General features: G+C 36.7%; 1 protein-coding gene and 1 non-coding gene across 2 annotated transcripts; both read left to right on the forward strand.

Annotated features, from left to right (window-relative positions):
* Positions 1-497: 497 nt before the first annotated feature.
* On the forward strand, positions 498-605 carry LOC112793048 (small nucleolar RNA R71). Its single transcript, XR_003197758.1, has one exon. It is a non-coding gene; the product is annotated as a small nucleolar RNA R71 (small nucleolar RNA).
* A 15,282-nt stretch (positions 606-15,887) lies between these two features.
* Positions 15,888-22,421, forward strand: LOC112789958 (formin-like protein 5). Its single transcript, XM_025832146.3, has 7 exons — positions 15,888-16,853; positions 17,743-18,517; positions 18,613-19,405; positions 19,493-19,695; positions 20,156-20,391; positions 21,209-22,049; positions 22,148-22,421. Exons 1-6 carry the CDS (start codon positions 16,689-16,691, stop codon positions 22,031-22,033), a joined length of 2,997 nt encoding a protein of 998 aa, XP_025687931.1. The 5' UTR covers positions 15,888-16,688; the 3' UTR covers positions 22,034-22,049; positions 22,148-22,421.
* The last annotated feature ends 1,022 nt before the right edge of the window (positions 22,422-23,443 follow it).

Consider the following 23,443-nt stretch of genomic DNA (forward strand, 5'->3'; position numbering starts at 1 on the left):
CTGTTTCTTCCACTATTGTTATTATTGAAGCCTTGCTTCTGTTAATCCTTCCATGAAAAATTTGGATGATTTTTCCGTGAAGGATTATAGGTGTTGCCAAAAGCTTCACCCATGTAATTCACCTCTACCATTGCAGGGTTCTCAGAATCATAAGCTTCTTCTTTAGCAGATGTTTCTTTAGCACTATTGGATGCATTTTGCAATCCACTCAGACTCTGAGAGATCATATTGACTTGTTGGGTCAATATTTTGTTCTGAGCCAGTATGGCATTCAGAGCATCAATTTCAAGAACTCCTCTCTTTTGTAGCGTCTCATTACTCATAGGATTCCTCTCAGAGGTGTACATGAACTGGTTATTTGCAACCATTTCAATAAGTTCCTGAGCTTCTGCAAGCATTTTCTTTAGGTGAATGAATCCACCTGCAGAGTGGTCCAGTGACATCTTGGAAAATTCAGACAGACCATCATAGAATATATCTAATGTGGTCCATTCTGAAAGCATGTCAGAAGGACACTTTTTGGTCAGTTGCTTGTATCTTTCCCAAGCTTCATAGAGGGACTCACCATCTTTTTGTCTAAAGGTCTGAACATCCACTCTAAGCTTGCTCAGCTTTTGAGAAAGAAAGAACTTGGCTAAGAAAGTCGTGACCAGCTTATCCCAAGAGTCCAGGCTATCTCTAGGTTGTGAGTCCAACCATGTTCTAGCTCTGTCCCTTACAACAAAAGGGAAAAACATAAGCTTGTAGACCTCAGGATCAACTCCATTGGTTTTAACAGTATCACAGATCTACAAGAACTCAGTTAAAAACTGATAAGGGTCTTCTGATGGAAGTCCATGAAACTTGCAGTTCTGTTGCAGTAGAGAAACTAATTGTGGCTTTAGCTCAAAATTATTTGCTCATATGGCAGGGATTGAGATGCTTCTTCCATAGAAGTTGGAAGTTGGTGTAGTAAAATCACCAAGCATCTTCCTTGCATTGTTGTTTGGTTCGGCTATAATTGTTTTTTTGCTGCTTCCTTTTCGAAAATTTCAGTGAGGTCCTCTTCAGAGTTTTGTGCTTTAGCTGCTCTTAACTTTCTCTTCAGAGTCCTTTCAGGTTCAGGATCAGCTTCAACAAGTATGCCTTTATCTTTGTTCCTGCTCATATGAAAGAGAAGAAAACAAAAAAAATATGGAATCCTCTATGTCACAGTATAGAGATTCCTTGAGGTGTCAGAGGAAAACAAGAATGGAAGGATGAGGTAGGTAAGGAAGAATTCAAACACACAAAGAGAGATGGAGTTCGAATTGACAATGGAGGAGGAATGTTAGTGTTTAAATAGAAAAAGATAAGAGAGGGGGAGAATTTTCGAAAATAAAAAGAATAAAATTTAAAATAAATTTTTGAAAAATTGGTTGTAGTCTTGAAAAAGATAAGAAATAAAGTTGAAAAAGATAAGAAGTTATAAAAAGATTTTGAAATTAGAATTAAAAAAAATGTGATTTGAAAAAGATATGATTTAAAAAGATATGGTTGAAAAGATAAAATTAACAAGATTTGACTTTTAAAAAGTTAATGACTTGATTAACAAGAAACTAAGATATGATTCTAAATTTCAAATATTGAATCTCTCTTAACAAGAAAATAACAAACTTAAAATTTTTGAATCAAGATTTTTGAAAATATGAGGAAAAGATTTGATTTTTGAAAAAGATATGTTTGAAAATATATGACTTTGAAAAAGATATGATTGAAAATATTTGATTTGAAAAAGATTTGATTTTGAAAAAATATGAAGATTTGAAAAAGATTTGATTTGAAAACAAAATTCCTCTCCTTGAGTCATCATGGCGTTAAACACCCAGGAGCTGCATGTTTTGGGCGTTTAACGCCCAATTGCTGCATGGTTTGGGCGTTTACATGGCTGGCGTTTAAACGCCAGTTTTCCTTTTTCACTGGACGTTTTGAACGCCCAGCTTTTTCTCTGTAATTCCTCTGCTTTATGTTCTTGGATCTTCATTTTGCTAAATCCTTTATTCAAGAAGATATGTTTTTAATTTGGAAAACAACAAAATGAGTCGAAAAATATAATTCTTGGATCAAAACACAAGATATATGCAAGAACATTATGAACGTCAAGATGAATACCAAGAACAATCTTGAAGATCAAGATGAACATCAAGAACTCAGTTTTCTTAATAAAAGAAAACATGGAGGACACCAAACTTAGAACTTTCTTATGTTTGGGCCATATGAATGCAAGAATGCATATGTAGAACATCATGCAGTGCAAATCAATAAATCATGAAGATCAAACAAGGCAATTCATCAAGAACGACTTGAAGATCATCAAGAACACAATGCATGTGTTTCAAAAATTGCAAGACAATTAAAATAATGCAATTGACACCAAACTTAAAATTTGGCCCTAGATTCAAACAAGAACCATGAAATATTTTTGAGTTTTTATGATTTTATTAATTTTTTTTGGATTTTTCGAAAATAATTTTGGAAAAACGAAAAAGAAGAAAAATTTTTGAAAGATTTTTGAAAACTTTTTGAAAATAAAATAATGGTTAAAACAATAAGAAAATTACCTAATCTGAGCAACAAGATGAACCGTCAGTTGTCCAAACTCGAACAATCCCCAACAACGGCGCCAAAAACTTGGTGCACGAAATTGTGATCTCAATGGCGCCAACAACTTGGTACGCACAATTGTAATATCACTCTTCTTCACAACTTCGCACAACTAACCAGCAAGTGCACTAGGTCGTCCAAGGTAATAAACCTTACGTGAGTAAGGGTCGATTCCACGGAGATTGTCGGCTTGAAGCAAGCTATAGTCACCTTGTAAATCTTAGTCAGGCGGATTCAAATGGTTATGGAGTTTTAATAATTAAAAGATAAATAAAACATAAAGTAAAGATAGAGATACTTATGTAAATCATTGGTGGGAAATTCAGATAAGTGTATGGAGATGTTTTATCCCTCTTGAATCTCTGCTTTCCTACTGCCTTCATCCAATCCTTCATACTCCTTTCCATGGCAAGCTGTATGTTGGGTGTCACCGTTGTCAATGGCTACTTCCCGTCCTCTCACTAAAAATGGTCCTTTACGGTTTTTGTACGGCTAATCAACTGTCGGATTGCTCGTCTTGGATAAAAAATACCATGCACAGATATCGTATGGCTAATCAGCTGTTGGTTCTCGATCGTGTAGGAATAGGATTTACTATCCTTTTGTGTCTGTCACCACGTCCTACAGTCGTGAGTTTGAAGCTCGTCACAGTCATCCCATCCCAGATCCTACTCGGAATACCACAGACAAGGTTTAGACTTTTCGGATCTCAAGAATGCTACCAATGGATTCTAGCCTATACCACAAAGACTCCAATCTCGGATTCAGTTGCCCCATTGTCAGAGGGGAGTCGATGTGAATCGTTGATTAGAAACCCAAGAGATATACATTCAAGCTTGTCTTCATGTAGAACGGAAGTGGTTGTCAATCACGCGTTCATAAGTGAGAATGGTGATGAGTGTCACATAATCATCACATAAATGTCTTAGAATAAGAATAAGTGTGAATTGAATAGAAGAATAATAGTACTTTGCATTAATACTCAAGGAACAGCAGAGCTCCACACCTTAATCTATGGTGTGTAGAAACTCCATCGTTAAAATACATAAGTGATAGAGGTCCAGGCATGGCTGTGAGGCCAGCCCCCAATGTCTAAGATCGCATAAACTGATCAAAGATAGATACCAAGATGATCTGAGTACAATAGTAAAAAGTTCTATTTATACTAAACTAGTTACTAGGGTTACAGAATTAAGTAAATGATGCAGAAATCCACTTCTGGACCCACTTGGTGTGTGCTTGGGCTGAGCATTGAAGCTTTCACGTGTAGAGGTCTTCCTTGGAGTTAAACGCCAGTTTGTAACTTGTTTTTGGCATTTAACTCTGCTTTGCAACTTGTTTCTAGCATTTGACGCCAGAATAGGGCAGAAAGCTGGCATTAAACGCCGGTTTTCATCGTCTAAACTCGGGTAAAGTATAAACTATTATATATTGCTGGAAAGCCCTAAATGTCTACTTTTCAACGCAATTAAGAGCATGCCATTTGGACTTCTGTATCTCCAAAAATTTAATTTCGAGTGCAGGGAGGTCAGAATCCAACAGCATCAGCAGTCATTTGTTAGCCTCTGAATCAAATTTTTGCTCAGGTCCCTCAATTTAAGCCGAAAAATACCTGAAATCACAGAAAAACACACAAACTCATAGTAAAGTCCAGAAATATAAATTTTGCTTAAAAATTAATAAAAATATACTAAAAAGTAACTAAATCATGCTAAAAACTATGTAAAAATAATGCCAAAAAGCATATAAATTATCCGCTCATCACACACCTCCCAAGCTAGAAATCCTATTCTACTTATTCTCATCTCTTAATGATCTCCTCCCTGTTTTTTAATTTTCTCTATATATTCCATCAACCAATCCCCAAACAATTTTACTGAGTCTGCTGTGGGTGTGCACTGACATTCAGCCCCAAATCAGGTGGCTCGCGTCCATTCGCAGAGAAGCAGGGCATGCTCTGTAGTTTCAGTTTCCGTGTTACACACTTGGCAAATAGGACTAGCTATCAATCTCTTCTTATATAAGTTAGTATTTACGGGCAAGATATCTTGGGCTGCCTTCCATAAGAATGTTCTGATTTTTGGAGGAACTTTCATATTCCAAATCTCATTCCATAGTCCCCTTCTATCAGTGCTTGTTGAAAGGCCATTTTGAGTTTTTTCCTGCACCTCTAATCTTGCTGCTTGATAACCAATTTTGATTGTATACGTACCATCTTCTCTCCAAGGCCAATATAGAGTGTCATGCCTTTTTATTGTGCTTATTGGTGTTCTCATTATGCTATTTGCTATCTCTTGTGAAAACATTGAGTAAATTTTGGTTTTGTCCCACTCGCCATTTTCATTGAGTAACTCTTTCACCTTCCTGTCGTCTGCTATCCCCAAATTAAGTTCTTTTTCCTCCCCGCTATCTAATTGTCCTTCCTTATGCTAACATGAGTACCATCTCCTATACACCACTTTTTCTGTTTCCAGAGTAGCTCCTCTCCCTACCTTGTAAAATACTCTTCCATATTTCTTAAAGCCTTCGCTTCCCAAAAGTTCTCTCTTGGAAAATAAACGGCCTTTAGGATTTACACCCATGTTGCATTCAGATCTTTTATAATTCTCCAAACTTGTTTAGCCAAATAAGCTAGGTTTTGAATTTCTACATCTTTAAAACCCAGCCTCCCGTCCCTTTTACTTGCTGTTATAAATTTCCAGCTCTTCTAGTGTATGCCTCGCTCTTTTCCTGATGAAGCCCACCAAAATCTCGCCACCCTTGAGCTCAACCTTCTACAAAAGTCTTTTGGAAATCTAATCACATTCATCGCATAAGATGGTATTGCTTGCACAACTGCCTTTATTAAAGTTTCCTTCCCTGCTTGACTTAATAGATTTTCTTTCCAACCTTCAAGCTTGTTTATGACCTTCTCCTCGATCCATGCTAAAGTTCTATTTTGGGACCTTCCCCAGTTGGCTGGTAGCCCCAAATACTTCCCTAGAGTATCCCATGACGCCATGCCGAGAATCTCCTCGATGTTCACTCTAGTCTGTAAAGGCACTTGATATCCAAAAGTGATTCCTGATTTGTCTAGATTGATTTTCTGACCCGAAGCTTCAGTGTATTCATTCAAAACTGTAATGATCTGAAAAATCTCCTCCTCCTTTGCTTCTGCCAAAATGATGCAGTCATCCGCAAAAAGTAGATGAGAGATAGTGGGTGCTGTTGATGCTATTTTGAATCCTGAGATCCTGCCTTCTCTTTGTGCCTCACTCATTAGGACTGTTAATACCTCTGCTGTCATTATAAAAAATACGGCGATAAGGGATCACCCTGTCGAAGTCTCCTATATGGCTTGATTTTTCTTAATAGCTCTCCACTAATTTTGAATCTATAGGTAACACTTGTAACACATACCATTATCAACTTCACCTACCTGGCTTGAAAACTGAAAGCTGTGAGGACCTTTTCTTGGATGTCCCATTCAAGCCTATCGTAAGCCTTATTCATGTCTAGCTTAATTGCTAAATTTTTGGAACTGTTTCTCTCTTTTTTGTTAAGGCTATGATAAACCTCTTGTACTATAATGATATTATCTTGTATGAATCTACCCCCCACAAATGCACTTTGAGTTGGCGATACAACTTTTTCTATCATCTTCTTCATTCTCTGTACTAGAACTTTTGATAGGATTTTATAGACAAAATTGCAATAGCTAATGGGTCACAGCTGGTTAAGGTTCTTTGGGTTCTTGATCTTAGGAATGAATTAGGACCACTGTTGTCTCGCTCACCTCTTCAGGTATGTACCCATTATTGAAAAATTCTTTTACTATCGCACACACGTCATTCTTAATGACCTTCCAATATTTTTGATAAAACAATCCGCTCAAACCATCAGGCCCAGGTGCCTTAAAACCTCCCATGTTAAAGACTGCCTTTCTTATCTCTTCCTCTGTAACTTCTTTTAATAGCTCATCATTCATTTCTTCAGTTACCATTCTTGGAATCTTGTTCATGATTTTTTCAAAATCATGCCTTTTTGTTGAACTGAAAAGGCTCTGAAAATGGCTCTCAATGTGTTCCATTATTTCCCATTTTCCATTCAGCCATTGTCCCGTACTATCTTTTAATTTCTCTATACGGTTCCTGTCTCTTCTTTGTATAGCAGTCGCTTGGAAGAATGTTGTATTCTTATCGCCCCACCTTAGCCACTTTATTCTAGATCACTGCCCCCATTATTTTTCCTCTAGGATCTTTTTCTATTGCTCTTCTGAAATTTCTGCTGCTTGTAGTCTTCTAAGTTCCTCTTTCATTCTTTGAATTTCCCTATCTGCCCTTTTGAATGTCATCTTGCTCCATGTCTTGAGTTCCTCTCTGTAGTTTTTAATGTTTTCCATCATCTTACTCCAATTATCTCCATTTGATTTCTCCTTGTTCCAGCTTTTGGTAACTACTTTCTCACAGTCTTCATGATCGACCCAATACGTTTCAAACATAAAGCTCTTCCCTGATTTGTTTTTCGTCTCTAAACTTAGAATGATTGGGCAATGGTCTGAACTTATGGCTGGCATGGCTGTCAAGGTGGCATGTTGAAACATACTTCTCCAAACCCAATTGGCTAACGCTCTATCTATTCTCTCCCTCGTAAGCACTCCATTCCTTATGTTGCTAAACCAAGTAAATATACCTCTTTTCAACTCTATATCCATTAGAGCATTAGCATCAACAAAATTTCTAAACTTTCTTACCTGATTTTGTGGCTTCGGGTGTAGTCCCACCTTCTCTTCTTGTGCTAATACATCATTAAAGTCTCCTATAAACAGTTGGGGCATGTCTCTATGATTATTACTTGATGTGATATCCTTCCACAACTCCTTTCTTCTCCTAAAAACAGGATTTCCATATACAAAATTACAATACCATATATTTCCTTTCTTGTCTTCAATACGAGCTTTAATGTAATTGTCACACCAAAAATAAATATTAACATTATATATTGCATTCCAAAATAAGTAAAGACCACCGAACAATCCCCGAGGTTCAATGCAAAAAGCTTCCTCAAAATGTAGCCTTTTTCTAATTTTCATGACAGTTTTTTCTTTTGCTCTAGTTTCTATTACAAATACTATGGTTGGCTTTATCTGTTTACATAAGTTTTGGAGCTCCAAAATTGTCGCGGGAGCCGCCAACCCACGACAATTCCAACTTATCACACTCATGGCTGAGTTGAAGGCATGTTAAAGCCCGCCTCCTCAGCCATAAAATCTTCCATGATAGCTTCTCTGGTTTGCATTTCTCATTCCATCATTCCTGATTCTTGCTCCTCTAATTTTGCCTTGCATTTTTTTCTTGCCTTAATGTTTTGATTCAGCCCCTCTTCACCCTCTTCCACTTCCATTATATGTGCAGCATCCTCATCCTCCCTTTTTATTTTCAGCTTCAGGCTATCCCTTATGCATCTTGCTAATTCCACCTCACTCACCTTTGCTATGGTAAGTGGCTGATTGTCGTTACTATTCTCTTCCTCATCCTCCTTAGCCAATTCCATAAAGTATAAATCTCCATCAGCTGACATGTGTACTTGTCTTTCTGGTGCCAATCTTGCTGATTTTTCACAGTTTCTTTGATTCCAGCATATTTTCTTCTTTTCCACGTGTTCTCTTTCTTCTACTTTATTTTCTACTATGACTCCTTGCTTCTTTTGTTGATACACCATGCTGTCTTTATTTTTTGGGCCCTTTTACCCCACTGCTTCTTTAACATTTCTCTAATAGTTAGTCTTTCCTTATCTTTAGTTTGGTCTATTTTTTCTTGGGCCTTTTTACCTTCTTTGATCATCATGTAGTCTCTTTTTTCAGCTTGACTCTCACTTGGGCCAAATTCTTTTCTTCTGATTATACCCATTCTCTCCTTGGTTGCTTGGTGTATTGGGCTTTCTACTGTTTTAGTTTGACAGAATACCATGTTGGGTTGGACATTATTTTCTCCTCCTATTGGGCCTGCTCCTTCTTCATTCATTTCTTTGCTTTTATGTTTGTTCCCCTTCATGCCTCCAATGGTTTTTTCTATATATTTATTTGGCCTCTCGATCTCTGTACCTTGATTTGATTTATCCCCTGGTCTATCCCTTGAACCAGAGGAGAATTCCTCAATCCTTCTTTCTGTCTGAGTCCCATCACCTAATTCCAAGACAGCAGTATTTTTATCACCCATCAGCTCATCCAGATCAGCCCCTTTATTTTGTTTCAGATTTTTCTGCAATGCCACTTGTCTATTTGCCAATAAATCCTGTGTACCATCTACTCTGCCTACTGATTTTACTGAGACGCTAGCCTGAGAGCTCCTTACCCACCCTTGACTAGACTCTCATTCTCTCTCATGGTGCCTTCTCTGCCATACCCTTTCCTGTTGGCTTCTCTCACGCGCCTCCCATAGCTCCTCCATCCAGTTGTTTTGATCTTCCTTCTGTCTCCTAATTCTAGCCTTTCTTGCTTCAACATCTATGGACTTTAGACCTGGAGTAGTGAGCTCTGGACCATATTTGGGTATACTAGGATTAACTATGGACATAGCCATCTCCTCAACACAGGTCCTTCTATCATGACCAATCATTCCACACTTATAGCAGTAATCATACAGTTTTCATATTTTAACTATGCCCATGCATGACTTCCATCAAACTTTTTGAACCAGAATCTAGTTTTTAATGGAAGTTGAATATTAATCTCAACTCTAACTCTCAAAAAAGGCCTAAGCATATTTCCTTCAACAAAAGGATCTTTTGCAGTTATAACTCTACCTAATATTGCTCCTATTTTCTCAGCGTTACTTTTATTGATTTTATCATATGGTAGTCCATGTATTTGAATCCAAATAGGAAGCTGATTATAATTTATCTCATTAATGGACAGATTTGGACTCCACCATTGAAGACTAAGCATATGGCCTTCTATTCTCCATGGTCCGCCTTCATAAGCTCTCCTTGCTTCATCTTGACTTTTGAAGTTCAAAATGAAAGACTTGGAACCTGCATTAGTGATCACCAGTCCTTGCAGATCTCCCCACATCTGAAAGATGGTCTTTCGCACTGTAGTCATGTTGAATAATTTTTTTGTTAGTACTCTTTCGACTAGTTTCTGATTGGCAGCAGCTTCCTGTTGAATTGGGGCCTCATCAAAGTGAACCACATCTCCCCCATACCTTCAAATATCATACCTTCCATTCTTCTTCCTGAAAGGATGATTCTTTGTAATGATTGTTAGCAGTTAGCACTCTCTTTGTAAAGAAATATGAAGTTGTAGTGTTTACGAGAAATATGTGTTTAGTGTATTAATGTGATCACCAGCTTCGCTTATGGAAGAAGTTGAACTCCACTGCTGGAGAGTTGAAGCTCCACTGCTGGAGAAAACAGTGTAAGTTAGGGTTAGAGATATTTGTTTTACAGGATATATTGGGCCTAACTAGTGTTGCATTTGGGCCTTTTTCTATTTTTTTCTTTATATCTTTTTAAAAGTATTTTTTAGGCATGTATTTAATTTTTTTATTATGATAGTTTTATATAGGGGTGTTTATGGTCTGGTCCAATTCGAAAACTCGGTCCGACTCTAAATATTTTAGGGGCTAATTCGGTGTGATTTCACCGGATTTAGGACTGGGTAAGGATTTCAAAAATAGATCCAGTCATTATTTTCGGGTCGGATCCGGGTCAAGGTGAATCTGGCTTCATCCGACCCATGTGCACCTTAAGTGAACTAAAAAAGATATATATGTTTTAATATTATGTTATATTAATTTATAAGCTTATTGTTTTATTTTTAATCACACTTGTTGAATTAGAAAATAGATCAAAGAAGCATCAAATTAGAATTTATGGACAAATTCAAGTTCAAATATGGATATCAACTTTTCGGTAACAAGTTTCTTTATAAATAATTTATTTTTATAAATTATTATTAAAACTTTAAAGACCCAATTTTCACTCAGTTTAGATCCAGTATAGTTGTGGCCCGAAAATATTTAGTTTTCATCGGATTTAAAACCGGGCTAGAGTTTAAAAAATAGACCTAGTAGATATTTAGGGCCAGATCTGGATCAAAACAAACCTGATTTCACCCGACTTATGAACACCTCTAATTTTATACTTAGAGCCGGGATCATAATACTATTCAAAAGTTTAAAGTTGCTGTTCAAAAAATAAAAAATACCTATATACCAAAAATAAAAAATAAAAAATACCTATTCAAAATTCAAACTATTTATATAACATATCTAATCTAAATTAATTATATACTATAAAAGATGTACACCAGAAAAGTATATATACTATAAAGATATTTGTGTTCAAAATACAAAAAGGAATAACAATATTATTAAACTAATAAATATTATATAATAATTCTTTTAGCTATATAATAAATTATAGGAAAAAAAATTAGTCTTTGAGTTTTATTTCGTGGATAAATTCGTCCTTTAGAATTTAAAAATACAAAAATGCCCCCTCACTATTCAAAATGCATGGCGGATGGGTCCTTCCATATAAAATGCTCCCTTAGAGATAACGGAGACAGCTTATGTGGCGCTTATATGGCGTTGACGGGGGACTATTACTGTAACAGTGTATAGGTGTAAAGGTCGATTGATGTTAGGGACAAATTCATTCATGGATGAAAAAACGACGTCGTTTTGCTTATGTGCCCTATATCTTCAAATTGAATCCAGTCACCATTGCTGTTGTAGTTTCTGTGAGAGCTTGAGAGTGGTGGTATATCCCAGTGTTCAATGGCCAGTGACGGAGTTTCATCGAGCACACGACGAGTTCCACTGCCGTCAACCATTAAATGCATGGAAGCTGGAGAGGAGAAAGATGAAATTGCTCCGACATGTAAATGTGGAGGGTATGCTATATTATACAAATCGAGGACGGCGACGAACCCCAATAGATTGTTCTTTGGATGTCCATTCTTTAAGGTAAGTTGGTGATTTTGTTTTATTGAGTTTGATTATACGGATTTTTTTATATGATTTTTGTTTTGATGATGAACATGCAGTTGAAAAAATTCAGTCATTGCAAGTTCTTCTTATGGCTGGATGACCATGTTGCAACAATAGGAGTCAAAGACAAATTTATAACTAAGAATGAGGCTGATGATATGAAAATGTATCTTGAAAAGAAAATAGTGAAATAGAGACTAACTGATTTAGAGAAGAAGTTGTTGCATCTAGAGAGGAAGAAAAATGTTAATGTGTATTGGATTATTGTTGTAGTGGTTAGTGTAATTTTTGCTTTCATTATTGTCAAAATTGGTTAAAAAGTGAAAAAATAGGTAAGAAAAAATGCGGTAATGAGATATGGGATTAGTTACCATGAGTTGTATCTTTTTTAGACAAAAATAATGTATTAAACAATGTTATATCCAGTAAAGTGATGAAAAATGTGTATGAAGCTATTGCCTTAAGCAAGTTAATGGTATAATCTGCAGAGATATGATTAGATAGGTAAAGCATATATTAATCTCATGAAAGAGATATTAATGTCATAAAAAGGTCTAAACATATAGTCTGTCAAAATAAAGCATAACTTAAGTCTGCGAATTATACAATCACATTGTTTCCAAAAAGAGTTGCTTGGTAAATTACATTATTTTCAAAAAGATGTTGATGTCATAACTGAAGTCTAAACATGTAGTATTAACTACTAGGCTTGTTGAGTCATGGAGTGGGGATGAACTTAAGCATCTGTTGAGTTACTTTGCCTGCTGATGTCAAAGTTTGTGGAGAGGCTCCTAATGTAGTTGGTTGTTGTGGAGAGGGTGCATGCTGTTCAAGCTGGGTAGGTGGTCGAGATGGAGAAGTTTTGTTTGCCACAGGCTTTCTCCTTATGAATTGCTTAGGTCTAAATGGTTTAGGAGTTGGCCGTGATGAAGAGTGGGTTAGAGGCCTAAATGGTGCTTGCAAAGGCCTTGATGGTGTCGCAGACACTGCTATTGATGGTCCAGATGCTTGCTCAGACATCGGGACAGAGGTTGTATTCAGATTACCCTACTGCAAGTTCAAAAGAATTGTGAATGTCTCAAAAACAACAAATAAAAGCTAACAAAGTCTATGAGAGGATACCTCATTAGCAAACAAATGGTCAGTAGAATGCTGTTCAACATGAGGAGGGTTGATGGCATCAAAGTTACTTTGCTCCCCAGTCTGAAATGTCATAGTGTTAAAGAGTCTTAATGAAGCATATAATAAATTTTGACATATAAATCCTTAATGAATTACTGTTAAGACATGTAAAATCCTAAGTAAATTTTAAATGGACAACTAAATCCCTTAAGTTATTATCGGGAGGACAATACCATCCTTAAGTAACTATGAACTACCTCTATCTGGGGGGCTGACTGTGACAATGGAAGCATCACAAGTGAGAGGCATTTGTTGGCATTCTTCTTTGGCTTCCAGTTTGGGTTGGATGGTGCCCCTTTGTACATCTTGTAGTTATGTCCCTTCTCATCGCACTTGCTACACGTGACATAGAAACTCCTCTTTAATTTGTCACCATCAATAACAGCCTCAACTGAGTCTTTCTGTCTGTTATGGACCTTGGAATGACCAATTGGCCTTTTTAACAGGGGTGGAGCAGGTCTAGTAAACTCAAACCTTGTCTAGTATTCCTCATTGGTTACTGGCTGGATGAAGTGTTCGTAAGTCTTTTAAATAGACTCCATACATAGCTATGGATGTACATAATCCTCAAGGATATCATGTCTTTTTCTAACTGCAGCTATGTCACGAATGCACAGCATTCCTTTACATTAAGACAACAAGAAGACAACAATAAAATGGCATAAGCAACCAATCAAAAAGACACATAAATATGAAAATTCACAAGTGTCTTCATTTCTATAAGTCTTGACTTGGAAGCATTGTAATTGCTTATTGTAAGACAAGTGGGCAATCCAAGGACACTCTTCATCCTTGCACCCAACCCTAAATTTTTCTCTGTCATTCTTGATCCAAGCCAACTCCCTATCTTTAGCAATAAAGGCATCATTTACAACCTCTTTGAACCTCTCAATTGTGACGAATCTTGTTCCAAGCACAAATTTTCCTTCTCCGAAACTATACTGGTCATTGAACTCAGGCCAATGATGTTTGTTTCCCTCATCTTCAGATGAAACGGGTGTATGCAGCTCCTCAAATTTATACTCCCAGACAATGTCATCATCATCTATGTCTACATCACTGATATATTCTAGAAGTGCTGGCCTTGCAACCTTAGTTCTATTGGGTTCCTCTACAGGCTTGGTTCTATTGGGCTGTCTTGCAGGCCCACCTGTGTCGGGATCATGAGCAGCCCATTCTTTTTTGCATTAGACTTTGTTCTCTGAGACACACGTCTTGCTTGTTTTTTGGATTGTTTCTTGGGCGGAGTCATTCTCTTAGACCTCTCAGGCACTTGTTTTCTCTTCCCTTTGCCAGCTATAGTCTTACTGACACCAGCTTCACCACTCTCACTGTTACTTTTATAACCGGGAGGTGAAGGTGCATACAGCTCATCCTTTGTACTCTCATAACTATCATACTCTGTCGACAACTGATCAAATTCCTCCATTTCAAATCGAACGACATCTTCCTTAGCATTTTTCTTACCAGCACCCTCTGCAAACTGAGAATCATCAATAGGATGATCGAAAAATATATAGAACTCATCAGTATCTTTGTTTTTCATCTTAGCTTGCCGCTTCTGGTTGATTCCTGCATCTCCCCTCAATACATGCAGCCCTGACTCTATATCCTTACTCTTTGAATCATACTAGTATACCTCCTTGTATGCTTGATATCCCAGTCTTTTGAACAATGTTATCAAATCACCCAAATTTAAAAAATCCAAGTCCATCGGTGGGAAGCTCTCAACTTTACCATGTAGATAAACTAACTCACCAATAGGAACCCTTGAAAAGTAGCCCCATGATGAAAAACAGGAACCACAAAAATATTGTCCATCTGTAATATTGTTCTTCACAAAATACTCAGATAGTGAACACCAAACCAAACTTATCTACCAGGATTAGCCCTAAACATCATTAAATCAGCACCTACCTAAACCCTAAACCCCACATAACCCATCTTCCATGTCCCTCATTAACTTCATTACCCAGAAACTCCAACCCATGACATGCATAGCAAATAACGTTAGAAAGCACAAATAAAATGAGTTTCGCAATAAAGGTACTTACCAGTATACAGGACACCCTAAACTACACCAACGAAGCTTCACTGGTGCAACCTTCCACAAAAACGAAGAAACGGAGAAAATCAATCGTTGTATTTTTTGGAGGGAAAAGATCATACATATGTATGCTAGGGCATCAAGTAATTGTGTAGGATTCATATGAGCTTCTTTGGAATTACGTTTAAACGCAAGGACTACAATCAATGTGCTAAAACGGTGCTGTTTTAAGTGATAGGGACCTATTTGTCCCAGACTTTTTTCATAACAGACATACAAAACTTCTTCAACAATACCGTTTCGACACATAAGCACATAGCACGCCAAATAAGCACCACATAAGCTGTCTTTATTACTTTTGAGAGAGCATTTTGTACGAAAGAATCTATCCATCATGCATTTTTAAATAGTGAGGGGTGTTTTTGTATTTTTAAATCCTAAAAGACGAATTTATCCACAAAATATAAGTTTATGAACTAATTTATTATTTTTCCTAAATTATATTTATTTTTAAAATATTAATATAATATATTTAATTTAAATTAAATATATATAAAAAATTAAAAGACAAAATATATTTATTTTTTAAATAAAAAAATTTAAAAATTAAGATATAATTATTTTAAAGATAAAATAATTTTATTATAATTTAATTATTTCAACTAAATTAATAATTGAATCGATTAAATTTTTAAATTAATAAATCAATAATTAAAATAGTTCATAATCCATTCGATTTTTATGATCGTGACTTAAAAAAAAGGCAAGGAGAGCCTACCTATGGCTATGAGATTATGAGAAGTAAGCAAGGCCTAAAAAATAACATTTGAAATTGAAACAATAAATAGTATAAATTATTTTTAATATAGAAATAAATATAATATTTTAATTGAATATTAATATTTAAAGTGTATTAATATATTATAAATATATTACAAAAAATAGCATATTGCTTATTAATATTTCATCTACAAAATTTATCCACTTATACATCAAATAATCTTATTTTTAACAAAAACACTAACATATTTTTATATTAAAAAAATTAGCCAAGAAATAGCATACACATGAGAAGAAGAGTCAAGGTAGAATAGTAGTAGCCAGCATCCAGAATCATACTCATAGTCATATTACCTACTTTTACACCCTGAAGGACGGCTCTTTTACGCGTCTCGTCCGACTACCCTCTTGCTCTTAACTCTTAAGAAACTTCTTTAGACTTTAATGAGCATTCATTCTCAATATTCTTTACCATTTCTACACCTTTTCTCTTTCCCTTAAAAAAAATATAAAAAAAAGGGGGGGAAAGGAAAACACGACATTTTCACCGTCAACGTTTCACGGCCAACAATTTTTTGGTCTTTTGAGCTGCTTCTCTTTTGGATCCTGTCATAAAACTCCTTCTTCTTGAATCTCTCAAAAGTTTGAGTTGGTATTAGCAACGAACACTTGCTTGCAACGGTTTTGTTGGGATTGTTTTGATTCTGCTACAGTTTCGCATTGTAGACGCTTTTGCCTCCGTTTCATTTATTTATTTCTGTTGAGGTTTTGATTGAAGTTCTGAATCAAAATAAGTTGAAAATTTTTGGAGAGGCAAATTCCGATTTAAAAAAAAAAAAAGAAGTCGACAAGATTGGGATTTTGCTTATTTTTCGTTGTGCTTGATCTAGGAACTCTTGTTTTGGTCCAAGACCCTTGGTGGTGCTGGTAATTTGGGGGGTGAAGAGTTGAACTGCGTTGGCAGTGGCTAGTGAAAAATTATTGTTATTTTTTGTAATTATTATTTTTGGGCTGTTTATGGTTGAAGAAGGTGCAGTAGTGTTGTGCCCTTGATGAAATGAGAAGCATATCAAGCGCTTGGAATGGGAAGTCAGAGATATATGGTTGCCGCCGCAGCGACAGTTAGCTTTTGTGTACTTTTGGTTCTTCTTGTTGTAGGAACAGTTAACTTCATAGATAAGAAGGGAACACAAGGTGTTATTAGACAATTGCTTGATCCAGCATCTGAATTGCTAGATGACAACACGGTGAGATTTTATTTTTGGTTTTAACATATATATTTAGAATTTTGAAGCGGACACAGCATATTTCCGAAATTTTGAGGTTTTAAGTGGTTCATGTGTTTCTTACCTTGATTGTATTAAGCCTGTCTATTTTGTTAGTTTGACAATTCGAATTATGATGTTAGCTGTTAAGAGTTGACATCAATTTGGGGCGGCATGACTCTGCTGCTTTGTCCTAAGTGAATTGCCAATGATAGTCTCTGATTAACCTGATCACGGTTTCATTCTCATATAGGCAGCTACAATCTATGCCTAAATCTGTGATTGCTTTGCAAAGCGGGAAGTTACATTTTGAGTGGATTTTGGGGGCTAGAGCCGCTAGAAACTGCACCAAACTCTGCTTACTCTTTTTGCGGACTATAATATCAATCCCAAAATCATTAATCAGTAATATCTATCAAGTAGACGCCATCTAGTACCTTTCCTGTTCACCGAGTTAAATATAAGTTCACACTTTTAATCCGAAACTAAGCAGCTTGGTAACTAGTAAAGATTGTACTGTTAGATCTTTATATTCTGCATAACTCTTTCCTGTGTGCCATGTGTGGGAAAGTGTTCAAGAACAGAAAAGAGGACTAGAGTTTTCATTTCTCACTATTTCGCTTGTATTCCTAGCTATTAGTTGTAGAGTCTAGTCTTCCTAGTCTCTTGAGGAGCACCAGAGGTCATACATTTTCAATGTTTAACTTTGTGATACAATTGATTGACTATTTTAACTTTCTAAATTCTCATGTAAAATGTTTTGTTAAGGTCACGCATCAGTAAATGAACGCATCAGTAATATGTGGTCAACTTCAATTGTTGCTATTTGCTAAGATGATAAACTCAAACTTGTTATGTTTAATTACTGCAGGCAAAGGTACTATTGACCAAAAATGTAATTCATTTAAATAAAGAGGCAGAAGATCTCCATTTATGCGTTCGACAAGAATTGCCTGTTAACTTCAATACAATTGGTTCAGACATTCGACCATTAACACAAGCAGACATAAAAAATTTGATTAAGCTTTGCCATTATCAGTTCAAGGAAAAGTGTGTCTATTGTTTGAGAAAAAATAATCTTCCATTACTGCCATCGAGGGAAGATGATGATGATTCCAAGATTTGGCATGCTGCATATAGGGCACTGCATTTTTCTGGATCTAGTGCTTCCAGACAAAACTTGGGTCGAGTTTTGCTTCAGCAGATATCAGAAGCACCTAGTCCAGGACCAGCTGTTGGATCACCAACACCGAGTCTTGCACCAACCCCTGGACCCAGTTTAGCACCCTTATCCGGACCTAGTCCAGCACCATCCCCTGGACCTGGTCTGGCCCCATCGTCTGCTCCGGTACCTGTTGATTCTAGACCTCTGCATCCTCCTTTGTCACCATTTTTTCCTAAACTGACACCACCAACAACATCAAATGCAGATGTTTCTGCTCCTCCGTCATCGGACGCTAATAAAACCGAAGATAAGCATAGTAATAAGAAAACAGTTGTTATTGCTGTAGTTATAACTGCACTGGTGACATTGATAGGAGCAGCACTGCTCTTTATGTTCTGTGGTCGGTTTTCGAAGATTGGCCAAGGTAGAAAAAATGATGAGAGGCCACTTCTCAGCTTGAGCATGAGTGACTACTCTGTTGGTGTGTATCATATTCATACTACCATTCATTTATTTATTTTTAAAGAATTGTACTAATCTTGGCGAAGTTGATTTTTTATCTCATTTATCTCACAGGTCCTTCCAGTTATGGATTTGGAAATTCAATGAAAGGGGAGAAACTTGGGTTCCAATCATCAAGTAATAATTTGGTTGACAACAAGAAGCCCCAGGTTCTAGAAAGTCAATCAATAGGAGCTTTTAGTGCTGCTTCGGGATCACCATTTGAAGTAAAAACTCATTCCCAATGGACAGGAACCATGCCTTCTGGAATGCCTCCTTTAAAACCTCCACCTGGCAGGCTGAATCCTCTCCCCCCTGAGCCTCCTTCGTTTAGGCCTTCTGGTAATGCTGCCGCTGCCCCTGCCGCTGCCCCTGCCCCTGCCCTGGCTACTCATGGACCACAACAGGTTGGTGTTGGTGGTGCTCCACGTCCTGGACCTCCACCACCACCACACCCAGCACCAGTTGGTGCCCAACATTCTCCTCCCTTCCCACCACCCCCAGCATTGGCTGCTGCCAGAGCTCATCCTCCACCACCACCTCCTGCACCAGTTGGGGCCAGACCTAGTCCTCCACCACCACTTCCCCCTACATCAACAGGTGCGAAACCTAGTCCTCCTCCACCTCCCCCAGCTCCAGCTGGTGCCAAACCTGGTCCTCGCCCTCCGCCACCTCCTAAGGGTGGTATACCTCCTCCTCGCCCACCTCCAATCGGGGCTAGCAAACCAAAAGCTACGGAGAACGTTGAAGCTGGCGCAAGTGAAGCTGATGCTCCTAAAGCCAAGCTAAAGCCATTTTTCTGGGATAAGGTTCAAGCTAACTCTGATCAATCAATGGTTTGGAATCAAATCAAGTCTGGATCATTCCAGTAAGAAATTAATCCAAAGGCTTTTTTGTTGGACAAAGATAGTAGTTTATCACTAGCTGGTAATATTTCTGATGAAAAAAATTGCAGGTTTAATGAGGAGATGATAGAAACACTTTTTGGTTATAACGCTGTGGATAAAAACAATGGTCAACGAGGGAAAGAGTCTTCTGCCCAAGACCCTTCACCTCAGTATATCCAGATCATTGACAAAAAGAAAGCACAGAATTTATTAATTCTGTTGCGAGCATTGAACATGACAATGGAAGAAGTATGTGATGCACTTTACGAAGGTGATTTTCTTGGTCCTTCAAATTTTTTGTAAGAAACTGTTGATAATTGTGATAGTAATATTAGATTTTGTAGGGAACACAAGTTACACAAAAATTTGCATGGTCACACTGCTGCCCTAAAACATTATAGACAACCAGTATCATGTTGATTATTTGAATCTAGCACCATTTTGCTGCACTTGGGGAGCAAAGATTGTGGTAGTGCTGTTGTTACGTTTGATTATTGTTCTGAAATTATTTGATTTATGCTATCATGGTTGAGTATAGAGGAGTATGGAGGAGCATAGATCGTGGTAGTCTTTGTTAGTGTACAGACAACTGTTTTCTGAACAAGTGAATTGATCACTTTTTGAAGCTTGCTTGGTAAATCATGATGAAATCTGTTTATCATATAGAAATGTTCACTTGTCTCTGGTTCCACTTGTATAATAGCTTTGAAATTTGTCTTTGGTTTGTTAAGGAAATGAGCTACCTGCTGAGTTCCTCCAAACCTTGCTGAAGATGGCACCGACGACTGATGAACAACTTAAGCTTAGACTTTTTACTGGTGAGCTATCTCAACTTGGCCCTGCTGATCAGTTCTTGAAAGCGATGGTTGACATTCCATTTGCTTTTAAGCGAATGGAAGCACTTCTTTTCATGAGTACACTTAAAGAGGAGCTCAATTCTACTATCGAGTCTTTTGCAGTTCTAGAGGTACAATATCTAAATCATGATCATGGCATTAAAATTTTGTAGTTTTGAAGTGTTTGATTATCCCAAATAAGATGATAAATTGATTTGAGAGGGAATATCACCCCAATAAACATGATATATTGTTATATTGTAGAACACTATGGTGCTGTTTAGTTCATGTAGCAAACTCCACCTAGTGAGACAAGGGTTAGTTGTTAAGGTGGTTGTGTTGTATCATCAAGATATATCATTATGTCAATCTTAGACTGGCAAAAGTAACAATGTAAACTTTTGAGTAGCTGGGTATAGTGAGTCCTTAAACTGACTCATTTATGTCCTACATATTTTATTTCTATAATCCAATTGTTGAATTATTAGTTAATATGCTGATTATTTTTCTTTCAGCGGTTGGACCTATAATTTGTGGGCATTAATTAGTTCATAGTTTCACATTTTCAAGTACATTTTTCTCCCCTTCATGTGAAATACTCATGCAGTACAAAATAAAGTCTGATAACTTCATACGCAATTTTGATCATTTCTTGAGTATGTTTACAGTTACTAATCCCATAAAGAATATGCATCCTTTAAAATGTGGTATCTAGGAGATATAAACTTTTAGTGTTCTGTTTAACTATATCAAGTTAGAAGTTAGGAGTTAGATTTATGCTGTGTGTGAATTATACAGAGACATAAACAAGAGTGTGTTCTGCAATTGCCACGCACTCACTAACTCGGCTGTTTCTCAAATTGATGCCCTCACATCTGGTTCTTTTGTGTGACCTTCCTTTCTTGTCCTGAAATCTGATTCTTCTTGCACCTTCATCTGATATGTCAGGTTGCTTGTAAGGAACTAAGAAACAGCCGGCTGTTCCTCAAGCTTCTTGAAGCTGTTCTCAAAACTGGCAACCGTATGAATGATGGAACATTCCGTGGTGGTGCACAAGCATTTAAGCTTGATACACTCCTGAAACTATCTGATGTAAAAGGAACAGATGGCAAGACCACACTCTTACACTTTGTTGTTCAGGAGATTATCCGTTCTGAAGGCATAAAAGCTGCCAGGCTGGCAAATGTGAGTGATCTTAAAGATAGCTCTAGTGAAACAGAAGATCGCTACCGTGACATTGGCCTTCAGGTGGTTTCGCACTTGAGTAGCGAACTTGAGAATGTCAAGAGAGCAGCAATTCTAGATGCCGACACCTTAACTGGAACTACTGCCAAACTTGGCCATGGTCTCATGAAAACCAAAGATTTGTTAAACAAAGATCTGAAGAATGTGGAGGAAGATAGAGGGTTTAGTGACACAATTAGACGTTTCGTGCAGAATGCTGAAACTGATGTCGTGAGACTTCTGGAAGAAGAGAAGAGAGTCATGGCTCTGGTAAAGAGCACTGGTGATTACTTTCATGGGAAGGCCGGCAAGGACGAAGGCTTACGGTTGTTTGTAATAGTAAGAGACTTCTTAATAATGGTGGACAAGGCATGCAAGCAGGTGAGAGATGCACAGAAGAAGCCTGCGAAATCTCAAAAACAAGAGACATCTCAAGGATCATCTTCCTCGGAGACTCGTCCGCCACCTTCTGATTTTCGTCAGCGGCTCTTTCCAGCAATTGCTGAAAGGAGGATAGGTGACAGTAGTTCGGACGAAGAGAGTCCATAGATTCAAGTTGGAAGCGGTACTGAAACTATATTCCTTACTAACATGTCCTTAGATAGCATAGCATAATTAAGATTTGAACTTAGAGCCGTGGATTTTTTTTACTTAAATTTGCAGATGGATGATTGAATGTGTTTCTTCATTGATCGTGGAAGTGGCTTGGTACTAACAATCCTCGAACGAATATTTCTGTACAGACTTGTCTGGAGGCTGGAGCTTTGACGAAGCAATGTTGTTATAAGAAATATCTTTTGTACTATCTTTATTGTTGTATCCCATTTAGAATTTGATTACTACTTTGAGTCATTTCTAGAGCAGCAGTTGTAAAATATTGATTTTAACATTCTTTCCCCCTCAATATTCTTTATTCAATTTACTTTATGTTGATGTATATTTATGTCGTGAAAGAGTTTAATGTGTAGCACTTTACATTCTTTTTTCTGCCTTGAGAAATAATTTCTAACCATCTAGGAAAAAGGTTTCATCTTTATTAGTCATAGAGTGAAGTTTAGGCTTAATTTAACATGAGCCAGTTAAAGTATAATTTGGAACAAAATTGTTATTTCGCAGCAGTACCGGCTCAACCGAACAAAATTTTTCTTACAATAATAAAGAATCCTAATTTCTAACTATTTTATGCAACACTTGGCAATATGATCTTTGCTATATACAAAAAGAATTGTGACCTATGTAAAAAATATCAATAAAGAAAAAGGACAATCTTATATTCTAATTAGATACAAATATGAATGGGATTAAGTTTTATTCCGTAATTGCTTCAATAAACCTTCCATTGATTCAATCTTTTGACCGAGTTCTTTAGCAATGGTAAGTTGCTGCCCAGAGGACTCTGAAATACCAAAATCACTGATTAAGATATTGATCTTTTCCTGTGAATCTGCAACTGCTTCTTCGAACAAAGTTAATGTCGGTTCCATCGTTGATTTGTACAAGCCTTTGTTTACCAGCTTCGGTGATGTACAAAATCCTCTATTGTAAGCGTGATTCTGCATACAATAGTATAAAAAACTTACTAGCTAAAGAGAAAAAAACATCGCTCTACAACAAGATTTCTCGAAAACTTTCAGCAAGATACAAAAAATGGGCAAGTGGGGCTGATAAATAAAATAGATTGATACTTTTGTCTTTTGAGTTCCTCGATATCATTTAGTGAAATAAAATAGAATCTTATTTTAAATTATATTTATTAATTAGTATATATTAAAATATTAATCTCCTTCTTTATTTCACAATTTAGATGGTGCCGTCAAAGTCATTTATTCTATAGGTGAACAATAATTCTAATGAACAATATGAATAATAGAGTTACAAATGTAAATTACTCATAAATTTAATTAATAATGTAATTAATTTAATTATAATAATAATTATTTTTCAAAATTTAAAATATCA

The sequence above is a fragment of the Arachis hypogaea genome, chromosome 3 (assembly GCF_003086295.3).
Source record: "Arachis hypogaea cultivar Tifrunner chromosome 3, arahy.Tifrunner.gnm2.J5K5, whole genome shotgun sequence".
NCBI lineage: Eukaryota > Viridiplantae > Streptophyta > Magnoliopsida > Fabales > Fabaceae > Arachis > Arachis hypogaea.